Here is a 14,391-nt window from a genome sequence, read left to right on the forward strand (position 1 = left end):
TTGTGATTTTTCTAATAATTTAATTTTAATGAAATTATTCTTTAAAAAATGTTTAATATGTTTTTGTTACAAATTTGATAAACTTTTTAATTAATTACTCTAATTTATGATACAAACTTGAAAATTAGAAATTTTTATATCGTTTTATAGTATTATTTCTATGATATCTAAACAATTAACAATAAGTTTTTTTTTGAAAAATTATTAAATTGTAGTTAAACTGTTTAATTTGTGAACAATGCATAATCATTATGACTACTTAATAGGCATAAATCAAATTAATAATACATCAATGGTGTTAAAAATTACTAAAAACATTAATAATGATGCTACTAAAAATATAATATATGATTTAAAATTATTATAATTATTATATTTTTTGGGAGGCGTTATGAAAAAACATAAAGTTAAAAAAATAGCAATAAATTTTCAAAGTGTTATTTAAGTGCTATATTTGTGATAAAATTAACACAACATCCAAACAACAACAACAATAATACAACAAAAATAACAACAAAATGTGTGATAATTTCATAAGTTATACGAATAACTTTGTCTAATGTGTGTTAAATATATATGTGTTTATAACAAATTGTTTTTTGTTTAGTTAATAGTCAACAAACATCCTTATTATAAAAGATTAAGTTTTTTTAAAAAAATAATAATACAATTATAGTAATAACAATAATAATATAATAGCTGAAAATAATGTTTAATAATCGGATAAAATTTTTTATATTAATTGTATAATTTTGAGATAATAGTCAAGAAAATCTAATTAAAAATAAAAATGATTAAATTAATACATTTGTTTGCCGCTACACTACCGGCTCTCATACCGTTCACCACATTTTGGTTGGTCAGACAGGCCGACCATACTGTCAACTTTGGCCGAAACTCATGGGATCAGGTATTTTGAAAAATAAAATATATATATAATATATAATTTATTTGTTTATTAAATAAGGAAATTATATTTAACTTAAAGTTATAATTATATTACCCAAATTATGGGCACTAATTAGCATTAATTTAGACACAATTTTCACAATGTTTACTCACATTTTATGTCATTTAAAAAATTGTTTGTGTATTCAAATAGATTTAATTTATTTTATTTTTTTGTAAACAACATTTACATATAATGTATTTGATTTTAAAATAATTGTTACAAAAATAAATGAGCCGTTAAGACAATTTTTCTTACAAAAAAATAACAATTTTTTATACATATTTACGTTTTTAAACTTACTTTTTTAAAATAAATTTTTTAATAAATTTCACTTAATATTTTATCTATGATTTTACGGGTGTAGTACTTAAATAATAAAATAATAATATTTGTAATACATGTTTTATCGTAAAATAATGATAAAATTTTTAGATAAAATCGGTAAAAAATAAACGATAGACAGACTGATTGTTAAAATATTATTATTTTTATATTATTTTATATATATTTATATTTTGAAACAATACTAAACTTAATAATAAATTGTTTGATTTAACGCATAAATTTAAAGTTCATTACTTTTTTGGTGTCTTTCAATTGTTATTTTTTTTTGTTGATTCAATTTATTCAACATTGATTTACTCTTTATAATAAAGTGTGTTGTTATGTGTGAATAAACACTAATAAAATTCATTTAAAAACCATTATTTTGTGGTAATCTATTTATTGAATTTTAAAATAACAAAATATAAAGTTTAGTTCAAAAAATATATATATAATTTAAAGCATTGTATTTGTTTAGTAAAATATAAAATTATATATAAATATAAATAAAATAACTATATTAATGAGTTTTTTCTTTAGACTTTTTTTAAAAAAAATAATAATAAGATAAATATGTTTACAAATAGTGTAATATAGTTTGTTTGTTAGAAAAATATAACGAGACTTTATACTATGTATTATGTATTATACATTGTATATATAGTACAGTAACTATAAATATATAAGGGTATAATTTTCGTAGACATAATTTTGATGTGTTTTTTTGGTAAACATTTTCCCTCAAACCATGAAAATTGTTTCCTAATTTTAAACAAAAATAAAACATTTATTTTAAAAGACAACATTAATGTTGCTTACGATGAGTGTGTTTTTGAGAGAGAGAGAGARAGAGAGAAAGAAAGAAAGAAGAGAGAGAGAGAGAGAGAGAGAGAGAGAGAGAGAGAGAGAGAGAGAGAGAGAGAGAGAGAGGATATTGAAAGCAAACAACTAATCAATTGATTGTTTTCAATGTATGTCAAAAAATAGTTATAATTCTTACTTATGATACAACTATTTTATTTATATATCAATAGTAGTATATATATATTGATATATAATGTTTGYGTAGATTTTTTTACAATTTATTTATAAATATATATTATATATGTCATACAGTATAAAATTATAATTTAAATATCAATAAATAGCGTTATAGTAGTTGTAGTAAAAAAATAGTACCGGTATAATTTTGAAAAATATGATTTACAATAGATGATCGAAAATAATAAAAATAATAAATACTACGATTAAAATCTAAAGTCTATATAATTTACAGTATATATAATATTTATATACTGTTTATTGATATTTTAAAATGATACTTATGAATATATATGAATATATCGACAATAATGTGAAAATACTGTATAAAATTGAAAATATCATTTTATAATAATAATATGAGATGAGATGCTCCAGATTTGTATTAAAATATTTTATTTCAAATGTAACTTATCTTATTGTAATGTTATTGTATTAGATTTTTTTACCTATTTTACACACTATTAATACTGTAATTGCATTACTTTTATAATATACAATATATTTCAGTATTTTTAGACTCATTATTCACAAAACATTTTCATTGTTATCAACACTTTTCTCTAACATTTCGACTTATTTCAGCAGAAATACAATTTCAATAGATTTTTGTGTTGAAAATAACAATAATTTTTATTTAATATATTTCTAAAAATAAGTTTTCAATACTTATTTTGTTTTGTTTTTTATTTTTATTATTTTATTTATCTTTTATTCATTTTATTTTTTTACAATAATATCATTTTGATTTTTATATGCGTTTAAAATTTAAATAGATTATACTATCATATAATATATATATAAATTTATTATTTAATATCCCTTCAAAGTTTGATCGATTTAATATAATTATTATATATCAGTTATAATGCATTATAAAAATAAAAAAACCAACATAAGTAATAGTTAAATAAAATATATGTATTGATAATAAAAATTAATTACTAAAAGATTTTTTTATTATTTTATTTTTATTGTATAATTATTGATCACCCTAATTTTTTCACAATTGCCATATTTAATTTAGATATGTAGAATAAAACTACTTTATTACAAATTAACTAAAAATAATTTATATTATAATAATTTTAATTTTATTGTTTATATTAATCAATAATGTATATTAATAATTATTTCTAATTTATTAGTATATAATATCATTACCTTTATTAATGTTTTATACAAAATAATAATAAAAAAAATTAAATATATAGAAAAGTTATTAATAAGAATAACGTGTTAATTTTAGTATTATTTATTATTATTATTATTATATAACATTTAATGTAATTTATTATTTAAAATTATAGTTCAAATATGTTTAAATATAATTTATAAGATCATTAATTTTTTGAAGACATTTTGTTGCTGTTATATTACATGTAATTAATTAACATATATATCTTGATATATCTATAATCACTAGGAGTACGACTACATTGTAGTGGGCGGTGGTTCAGCTGGTTGTGTGTTAGCTAATCGGTTGTCTGAAGATCCCAATGTAAAGGTGCTATTGTTAGAGGCCGGCAGCTCCGAGAATATGGTCACCGATTTTCCCATAGCGGTACTCAATCTGCAGAACACACCCATTGATTGGGGCTATAGGACAGAGCCTCAGGAGGCCTCGTGTTTCGGTCTCAAAAACAGACGGTGCCCATGGCCCAGGGGTAAGGTTCTGGGGGGCTGTTCGGTACTCAACTATATGATGTATATAAGAGGTTTGTTTTACATTTATAAAGTGTTTTATTTTTTATATTTATATGAATAAATATATCATTGTCAATTCATTGAACTCCTCTCTCTCTCTCTCTCTCTCATTCAAAAAACACAACTTGTAATGTATTTTAATTAAATTAAAAATATATGCACATAAATATAAGATAGTATATATTTTAATGTTATTTAATGTTATAAAAAAATATAATATGTAAAACATTTATATGAAAAGTTTATAAATATTGATTAGCAAATAGAGATGGACTCAATTGAAAACAAGTTATTTGCTTTTATTTTATATTAAATAACAAACTGTGTTGTATTATATGTAAAATATTGAAATTAAATCAATTGAATATATATATATATATATATATATATATATATATTTATATACAATATCCATAGCTATTATTTTAGATTGTAGTGAATTGTTATTAAAATGTAAATATTGAATACAAAAAAATTATTTGATTTTAGGCAATGACACCAAACGTGTCATAAATCTCTTATTTTAAATATATAATCATTTATCTTATAAATTAAAATTAGTTTTATTAATGTTAGCTTAAAAATAAGAATTATGTAGTTTAAAATTAATGATAAATGAAATAATATGTTTAAATAATTTATAATTTAAATATTATTATTAATTTTAAATGTGTATAGAGTTTGTTGACTTTATTTGATTTTATTTATCTAAATTTTGTTGTATTCTGTGTTTAATTTTGCAAAATATTATTTTTTAGATATTTATAAATTGATATATAGCTAAAAATAGTCAATATAGATATAATCGTAAAATCTATAAATTCATAATTAATAATTTTTTAAAACAACTTAATATATCAAATAGATATAAATATTTAATTTATTATTCTTATACGTTTTAATTAAGTTATATTATCTACCATTATATCAATTATTATATACTAATTAGTTATATATCTATTTTGAAAGTTTAAATTAGTTGGTATTTTGTAAAAAAATGTCCCATTTATTTATGATAAGCATTAATTTTCAACAAAACAAATTGCTTTTACTGTATATAACATATAATTTATAAAATTTCATATTTTTAAGTGAATTGAGAGTGAATCTGAATAAAATTTATTTTTTTAAAAAAATTATTTTCTATTTTGTAATTATAATTTTCAAATATTTAACAAAACATATATACAATAGTATGTGAAAAAATCTTTTTTTTAAAATCTATTCTAAAAATTACAATAAAATAGGAATTAGTTTTGTGGAAATTTATAAATTATAATTAAGGTTTTTTTATAATAACATTTTCGCAAGTAATTAAGAGTATATTAATTATAATATTTAATTAATTAATAATATTTTAAAATAAACCATTTCCCACAATAACTCACATAATAGGAGTTATTTTAAAGCCATTCTATATTTATTTGAAATGTTTCCTATTTCTAAACATTTTTATTTTTAAAAATATTATGCAATTGCTAATAAAAATTTAATATATTTAAAAAAAAAATTTTTTGTGTATTCTATAAATAGGTAATCCCTTAGACTATGACTATTGGGCCAGAGATGGTTGTGATGGTTGGTCGTGGTCAGAGGTTTTCCCTTATTTTCTCAAATCGGAGGACAATCGTGACCCGAATTTTGCATATAATGGTTATCACGGACGAGGAGGTCCACTAACTGTTCAAACAAGTAAAACAATTAGTCCGGTAGCCCATGCATTTGTCGAGTCCGGCAAATATCTGGGTAAGTGATAACACATATATTATTATTATTATTATTATTATGATAAATAGTTATGTATCCAATATTGAATATACATCCAATGATGAATTTTTTAAAATATAATAAATTTAACCGCAAATGTTGAGAGAAATAAAAACGGAAAAATAATTTAACCTAAAATTTATTGTAATAATAAAAATGTCATAAAAACTTTAAGTTATGAGTGTGTGAATGGGAAAAAAGTAGTTATTTGTCAATAACTTATAGTATTTTTTTAAGTATCACCTGTTTGTCTATTAGTATAAAGTCTAATTGAACTCATAACTAAACTCACATTAGTTATGTAATATTTATATAAATAATACTTATATAACATTTTTTAACATAATACATAATATACAATGTACAATAATATAACATTTAATAAGCTGAGTAATACATTGTGTATTGAAACAATTATTTTGTAAATATGTTTAAAACCCTATCTCTAAACTATATATATATATATATATATACTAACAATTCATGAAAGCTATTATCTACAATATATATAAATTATATATATTTATATTAATAAGCAATTAATTTTTAGTATTAATAGTAATGTATTATCAGTTTGATGATGAGCACCGGTTGTTTTTTTTTATAAAAAGCAGTTTTATCTTTTAACATAAAATTGAACTCTTATAAGAATTCAATGCATTTATTATGTAAAATAAATATATACAGTATATGTATAAAGATATAAAAAACACTTAACCTTTTGCTATGTTTAATAGTGTGTATATATTAACCTATTTTTGGAAAAAAATAAAACAAAACTATAAAATAAAACAAAACATAAATAATTTTTGTTTGAGAGAGTGGTGTGTGTGTGTGTGTGTGTGTGTGTGTGTGTGTGTGTGTGTGTGTGTGTGTGTGTGTGTGTGTGTGTATGTATGTGTATTTATATTGTAGTTTAGTATGTATTTGTTTGTGAAGACAAGTGAGTACCTATTATTATTAATAGGCTATTAATAAAGTGATTGAGTTATTTAAACTTTAAATGATTTTGACATTTGATATTTTATTTTATAAATATTTTTTATGTATTTTATCACATTTGTAAAACAGTTATAAAAATTTGAAAATGTTTATTATTATTATTATTTATTCAGAAAATCATAATTATTATATTCAATACGTGTTCATTAGATATACAAAAACGAGATTATATTTTGATATTTTTATGCTTTTTAAAAGTATTTTATCAAATATGTTTATTTATTACAAATATTGTTAAAAATTTAAAACTTAAATATCTTTAATAGAAAATAAAAAGTTTACAACAAAAATAATTTTAAAAACAATTTTAGCTAAAGATAAATAATTTTTGTTTAAATATAAGAAAATATAATACTAAATGATTTATTAAAAATATTTCTTTTTAATTTTTTTTGTTACTATCTATAAATCAATTTATTGAAAATATTTAAATTCAGAATAAAAATATTTCTATATTATTAGATACATATACTGTATGTTAACATATTAACAACAAAAATATAAATTATAAATTCAATAGATATTTACTAATGATTATGTCACATCAAAATTATTGATGATTTCTAGTATGTCAATAACACTACATTAATATCCAGTATATATACTGTATATAACTTATTTGTTAAGTACTAAAAATATCAAATACCATTAGCAGTATATTAAAAAAAATAATAATATTTTAATTATTAAATATGTTATAATTTATTCAAACAAATAATAATAATTTTTTTCTAAATAATTGTCATTTTTTGTGGACCAATACTTAGGCTATCCAAACATAGACCTGAACGGTGCCCGACAGTCAGGTTTTGCCATACCTCAGGCCACTATACGTCGGGGCGCCCGATGCTCGACGGCCAAAGCTTTTCTATACGACATCAAAGGGCGACCCAATCTACATGTACTTACTTTTGCTTATGTAACAAAAATACTATTCAATCGGCACAAGGAGGCAGTGGCCGTACAGTTTGACCGATTCTCACTGTCCCATGTGGTCCACGCACGCCGTGAGATCGTCATCAGCGGCGGTAGTGTTAATACACCGCAACTATTGATGCTTTCAGGTATGTATTTAGTGTTAGTTTGTATGATATTATTATACAATACTTTATTTTTCAATAATATCTATTATTGTATTAAATTTGTATATATATGTATATGTATTAAAATTTTAAAAAATAATAATTATTATTATCATTCAAAACTAATAGTTATTATTAAATATAACTGTATGATCACAAATAAATAACATTTAGATTTTATATGTAAATTACTAAGCTATAAAAATATCTATTAATAATATCGAAAAAAAATGTTTTTATTTTATCTAAATATAATAATTACTAAATATAAAATGGTTTTAGGCTTTAATTTAATTATAGACTATTTATAAATCTAAACTATAAATATAGAGTTTCTGTATTATAGATTATAATTTAGTGTTACAAATGATATGTATAAGTTTGTATTGTACCGTATAGTAGATATTATATACATATATGGTTTAGTGTGTGTGTGTGTGTGTGTGTGTGTGTGTGTGTGTGTGTGTGTGTGTGTGTGTGTATGTGTGTGTGTGTAATCAAAATATATGATAAAACTAATTTTTCAAAATGTTAATTATTATTAGTTATGATTTATTACAGACAATTTGTAATAAATTTTTAATATAATGGATATAAAAAAATAAACTTTACAATTTTTTTCAATTACAATTTACATAACACTCACTGAATGTTAATGAAATGTTAGACAGCAGTTGGGAAAACAATAGGTGTGGGGTTTATTAGGTTAGTACTGTATTATATAATTTAGTTAATATAATAAAAGATTATATAATTTTTCATAAATATACATTTATATTATAGATTTACAGTTACCTACAGTTGTACACTATAGTTAGTTGTTTTTTTTATAGTTCATCAATGTATATAAAAGTTCATTATTTAAAAATACATAATATGCTCGTATTGTTACACATATACAGGAGCACACAATAAATCAAATTATATTTATATTGCAAAAATACAGTATAACTTATGTATAGTATTATGAAATGTGGGAAAATGTGAATTTTCAATGGTCTCTCTCTCTCTCTCTCTCTCTCTCTCTCTCTCTCTCTCTCTCTCTCTCTCTCTCTCTCTCTCTCTCTTTATTTTATGTGTGTCCTAAAGACAACTAATTCATTACTGTATTAAATGTTTTTTATAGTTTTATATTTTATTATCATATTAATAACTTTATTTTTATGAAAGCAGCATAAACAACAACAACAAAATTATTAATAGATCTTTTATATCATTATATTATTTATATGATATAATAAATAGTTTAATTGAAAAATTAAAATTTATAGTCACATTCATTTAACTGAATTATAATATAAAACTCTCTCTCTCTCTCTCTCTCTCTCTCTCTCTCTATTTATTTATTTATTTATGTATTTCTCTCTTTCTAATAACGAAAATAATATTAAATAAAATTTTTATATATAGTAATTATTATAATATTACATAAAAATCCATTTTATGGTATATTATTAATAATATGTAAAAACCATATAAAAATAATTATTAATACACATTCAATTGAAAAGTTGCTGTAAAGATAATTGACACAAATTTAGATCTAAGTTTAAAATTTATATATTTATTAAATTATTATCTAAACTATTATTATATATTTTTTATCTAAAATTCAGATTTAATTTAGTCATAAACTAGCAATAATTTATGCAAAATCTATTATAACTTTTTACAATACATTATATACTGTATATTTGATACTATTATTATGTAAATTATTTATTACTAAAATAATAGGTATTGGACCTAAAGATCATTTGAAAAAATTGGGAATTCCAGTCATAGCTAACCTACCGGTGGGTCATAATCTCTATGACCACATCTATCCGGGAGGCCTACACTTTGTCATCGATGAACAACATTCGCTTAAAGATCACGATTTTAAGGATCTATCATATATGCAGCGAAAAATCCAAAAGCCTATCAATTTTGTACGTTATTTTGCCGACGGTTCGGGACCATTGGCCAGCACAGGTGGTCTGGAAGGTCTGGGCTTTATATCCACCAAATATGCCAACAAAAGTCTCGATTATCCCGACTTCGAGATTCATTTAGTCTGTGCCTGTCTGTCCTCAGGTATGACATTATATTTTGTTAGTTAATTTTAACTAATGCTAACTATGCCTAAAAAATTGTGTCTTATGTTATGTATTTATTATACAGTATATACAGTATATATGATGTGATTATCAGCGCTATAAATATTGATACATATAATTAATTGATTATAAACTTTAAATTTAGAGTTTATCTATATTTTTCACACACTAATTATGTTTTTCTTTACAATATCTAACTTATATAGACTTGATTTTACTATTTTTTTTAATTATCTATTAGATAAAAAATAATTGATTATATAGTAAATATATAATTTTTTTTTGATTAATTAGTGCACACAAAAAAACATAACATTTGAATTATTATTTTTAAAAAAATTAAATTTTAACTATAATTTATCATTAATATAGACGACGGCCGTATATTTCGCCATAACGTTGCCATAACCGATGAAATCTGGGAAAAAGTATACTTTCCTTATGTCAATCGCGACTGTTTCTCACTATTCCCAGTCCTATTGAGGCCAAAGAGCTACGGCTACATAAAGCTTCGTACGGCCAATCCGTACGATCCACCAGTTATTGAGCCCCGATATCTGACACATCCGCACGATATCAAGTCTATGGTCGAGGCTATGAAGATCACCATTAAGGTGGGTCAGGCGCCCCCACTGAGAAAACTGGGCGCCAAACTCATCGATAAAGTGGTTCCCGGTATGTGTGTGGCTGTAAAAGTTGACTTATAAATTAAGTTTAATATGTTATATATATATATTTATATATATTTAATATAATTTATAAACTTTAGATTACTATTATTTATGAATAGTTTTTTAACTTTTTATTTTTATTTTCATTGAAATGGAAAAAAGCAAAACATTGTATATAATCCCAAACACTTGACAAACGAAAGATTTTTTTTCATAAAAAAACAAATATTTTTACGGATAATAATAATTTACAATATATTCAATATATAATTATATTATATTTATAAAATAATAATAATATTATTTATTTATTTATAGTTTTCAGTTTGTTAAGTGATAATAAATATCATTTATAGACGGATAGTATATTTTTGTTGTTTACAAATATGAGATAAATTATTGTTGTTAACAAACATTATAATTCATATCAAATGTCAAATCTGACAATTGATAAGTTGTTTTTTATGTTATTATTTTTTTTGTTATTTTGTTATTTTTGTTGCTGTTTTTTGTGCACAAATACTATTAATTAGTTAGTTAATGGTAAAAGTTGTGGGGAATTATATTATTAATAAACTAAAATAACTGTAATTGTAATTAATGTATAGTAAAATAAGTACACTATATTATATTATAAAGTGTAAGCTTTATAACTAATTTTATTATTTATAAATTATATAAATATATGATTCAGCGATAATTTATGTTAGTTTTTTATGTTTATTCATTATCTTTTTTGAAAAAATTTACTTATCAAATATATTAGAGTAATTACAGTATATAAATACTAATAGATAAATAGTTGAATATTTTATTTTAAAAATGTGACTTTTTTTCCTAGTATTCATTAGTAATGAAATTTTTGCATAAAATTTATATAAATCCGTATATAAATAACTCTTTAATAACAAATATATGTTTATTTTTTGTTGTTTTATTAGTTAAAAAATACTAAGACATTTACCTATAATTAATTGTCACATTTAAAAGTTTAATTTAGTATAATTGTATTTGTTTTAAAAAAAGTATGTACATTGATTTGGATGGATTAGATTTATATCATAATTTATTTAATCATATATAACATAAAACCCTATCTATTTTACTTAAAAACTATAAAATAAAATAGAAATGTTATTTATTTATATTTATAAATAGATTTGTCATAATTAGTATAGCAAACAGTTTATGCATGAGATATGGTTTAGTGGTTTAGAAATTATTTGTTTTTTTTGAAAACATTAAATAATCATTTAAAATAAGTTAATTTAAATTATAATAGTTATATTTACTGTACAATTGTATTGAAATCTAATTATTAATTATTATATTATGATAATTTACGGAAACATTTTTCTCTTTTTTCTCATTTATCTCTAACAAATAAAAAAATACTAAAATTAAAATTTTTCAAAAAATTGATTTACTTGAAATATAGGTTGTGAGGGATACAAACTATACAGTGATAAATATTTGGCATGTTTGGCGCGTACACTAACCCACACAATCTATCATCCAATTGGTACGTGCAAAATGGGTGCCATCGGTGACCCGACTGCAGTGGTCGACCCGCAACTACGTGTGATGGGTGGCGTCAAAAGGTTACGGGTGGCCGACGCGTCGATAATACCGCGACTCATCACCGGTAACACCAATGCGCCCATCATTATGATTGCCGAAAAGTTAGCCGATATGCTGAAAGGCCGACAATTACCTCCAAAATCATTGCCTCATTATAAATATAAAACATATGATACTAATAATTTAGATTACAATTATATAATGGACAGGTATGCTGATGATGATAATGTTTTTCAAGTGGAAAGATAGCATACTTTTTCTGACAAATATAGGAGTTTAAAATTAATTGTTTTATTTTTTGTCAAAAATATAACATGAACTATAATAGATTAGTGTTATTTTTATATATAAAAAATTGTTTTTATTATAAAGTTGCAAATATCATTTTAAAAATTGTAATTTATTTCATAAAACTTGTAATTTATTATTAACTCTTTTTTTCCTACTTGTCATAAATTTTTTGCGTTGATTTTTTTTTGTTATTGAATAGTAGTAGTATTTTTGTTTATTTTAGTTGTTATTGTATTAAATAATATAGAATTTGTTGTTTAACTAATTATAGAAATAGAGAGACCTTTATATTAATTTTTAAAAAATTTTTATATGTTTTATTTGATTAGCTATGTATGCTATGTATGTTATTAAACACACTGAGATATAAAAAAATGGGCAAAAATATTATTTGTAAATATAATTGTATTTATTATTTTTTTAGGGTAATTAATAAAGTGTTGTTTGTTACTTGCAAATTCATTGTGTGTTTTACAATCACTTAATATAAAAAGTTCATGTATTTTAATACTTTGACATTATGTTATTTATAAAAAAAATAAATATTATTTAGGATCATATTGTTAGCCTAGAAATTTTATGCCATTACACAAATAAAATGTCAAACAATACACTAAACAATTTTAAAAAATGGATTTATTATTAATAGTGTTGTCAATAGTCAAACGTCATTATAAGAAATATCTAATAAAGAAATAAAATATATTTAATTTTAAACACTTGTTTTTATATTTGATTGTAATGTAAATATAATATTTAATATGTTGTCTATGATTGTATAATTGATAAATAAAATTGATTAAAAGATAACAAACAAAACAAGATATTTTATTTCAATATGACTTTAATTGTATTTAATAAAAACATTTTATACTATTGTAATAGTATATAATTTTAAGTAATTTAGAGTACCAATTTATATAATATATTGTATTTAACAAATATTATACAGTATTTGTTTAAAAAAATATATTATTTTTTTTAAAAAAATATTTTTCATTTGTATATTAAATACGGTAATAGATTAGATTTTTTTGCATAAACAGTTGCATAATTTTGTTATAAAATGGGAGTAACGAAAAAAAAACTCATTAATTAATTATTATATTATTGTGCTTATTAAAAAATGATAAATACATTAATTAACATAAATTTGGTTATGTATATAAAGAATTTTTTTATAGGTATTATTTGTATATAATATATAAAGTTAGATACACTTAAATGTAGTGTATATTTAAAAAGTAGAAATATTATTTTAATCCAATGTTTTCTATAAAATGATTATATGAATGATTGAATACTTAATTATTATATATATTTTACATACATTTTATTTTATTAAATGGTATTTATATTAGAGAAAATGGTTAATAAAAAGCAAACCTCATTATTGTATAAATTAACTATTATATGGTACTAAAATAATTATTATTTATTATAACATTAATTGTAAACCCTTTTTGAAAATGCATGTTTAAAAATAAGATTATAATCAACATTCAAAAATTTTTTTTGGGAAATAAAAATATTTCTGATTTCTATGAATTATTAGCCACTAATAAATCATAATTTTAATGGGCATTTAATGACTTACTCATTATGTTTTTCTCATTGATTACTTTTTTAAAAATTTAGATGAAAAATTTGTATTAAATATTTATTTATTGGTAAATATATTATTCGATGATGTCCTACAAAAAAAAACTTTAAAAAATATTTTCTTTAAATAGATTTTTTTCCAAATGCACACATCATTGACATAATATTAATGATTTATATTATGTTATATATTTAATTTAGATATCAAATTTCATTTAGTCTAAATCAATAAACGCAGACTATAAATTAAATATATAATAATAAAACTGTAT

General features: G+C 21.1%; 1 protein-coding gene across 1 annotated transcript; it reads left to right on the plus strand.

Annotated features, from left to right (window-relative positions):
- The first annotated feature begins 790 nt into the window (after window positions 1–790).
- Window positions 791–12,506, plus strand: LOC128955782 (glucose dehydrogenase [FAD, quinone]-like). Its single transcript, XM_054301457.1, has 8 exons — window positions 791–910; window positions 3,744–4,035; window positions 5,558–5,770; window positions 7,561–7,857; window positions 9,613–9,951; window positions 10,347–10,649; window positions 12,084–12,347; window positions 12,436–12,506. The coding sequence occupies exons 1-8, from the start codon at window positions 791–793 to the stop codon at window positions 12,504–12,506; spliced, it is 1,899 nt and encodes a 632-aa protein (XP_054157432.1).
- Window positions 12,507–14,391: the final 1,885 nt, after the last annotated feature.

This window comes from Oppia nitens, unplaced genomic scaffold (genome assembly GCF_028296485.1).
Source record: "Oppia nitens isolate AA-2021 unplaced genomic scaffold, nextdenovo-longstitch-racon4-pilon3 scaffold2_pilon_pilon_pilon, whole genome shotgun sequence".
Taxonomy (NCBI): domain Eukaryota; kingdom Metazoa; phylum Arthropoda; class Arachnida; order Sarcoptiformes; family Oppiidae; genus Oppia; species Oppia nitens.

Excerpts from the sequence above, each read along its gene's own strand:
- LOC128955782 (XM_054301457.1), top strand. The coding sequence starts at position 791 with ATGATTAAATTAATACATTTGTTTGCCGCTACACTACCGGCTCTCATA. Across the intron at positions 5,771-7,560 it reads CGAGTCCGGCAAATATCTGG|GCTATCCAAACATAGACCTG; the intron begins GTAAGTGATAAC and ends ACCAATACTTAG. Across the intron at positions 9,952-10,346 it reads CTGTGCCTGTCTGTCCTCAG|ACGACGGCCGTATATTTCGC; the intron begins GTATGACATTAT and ends TCATTAATATAG.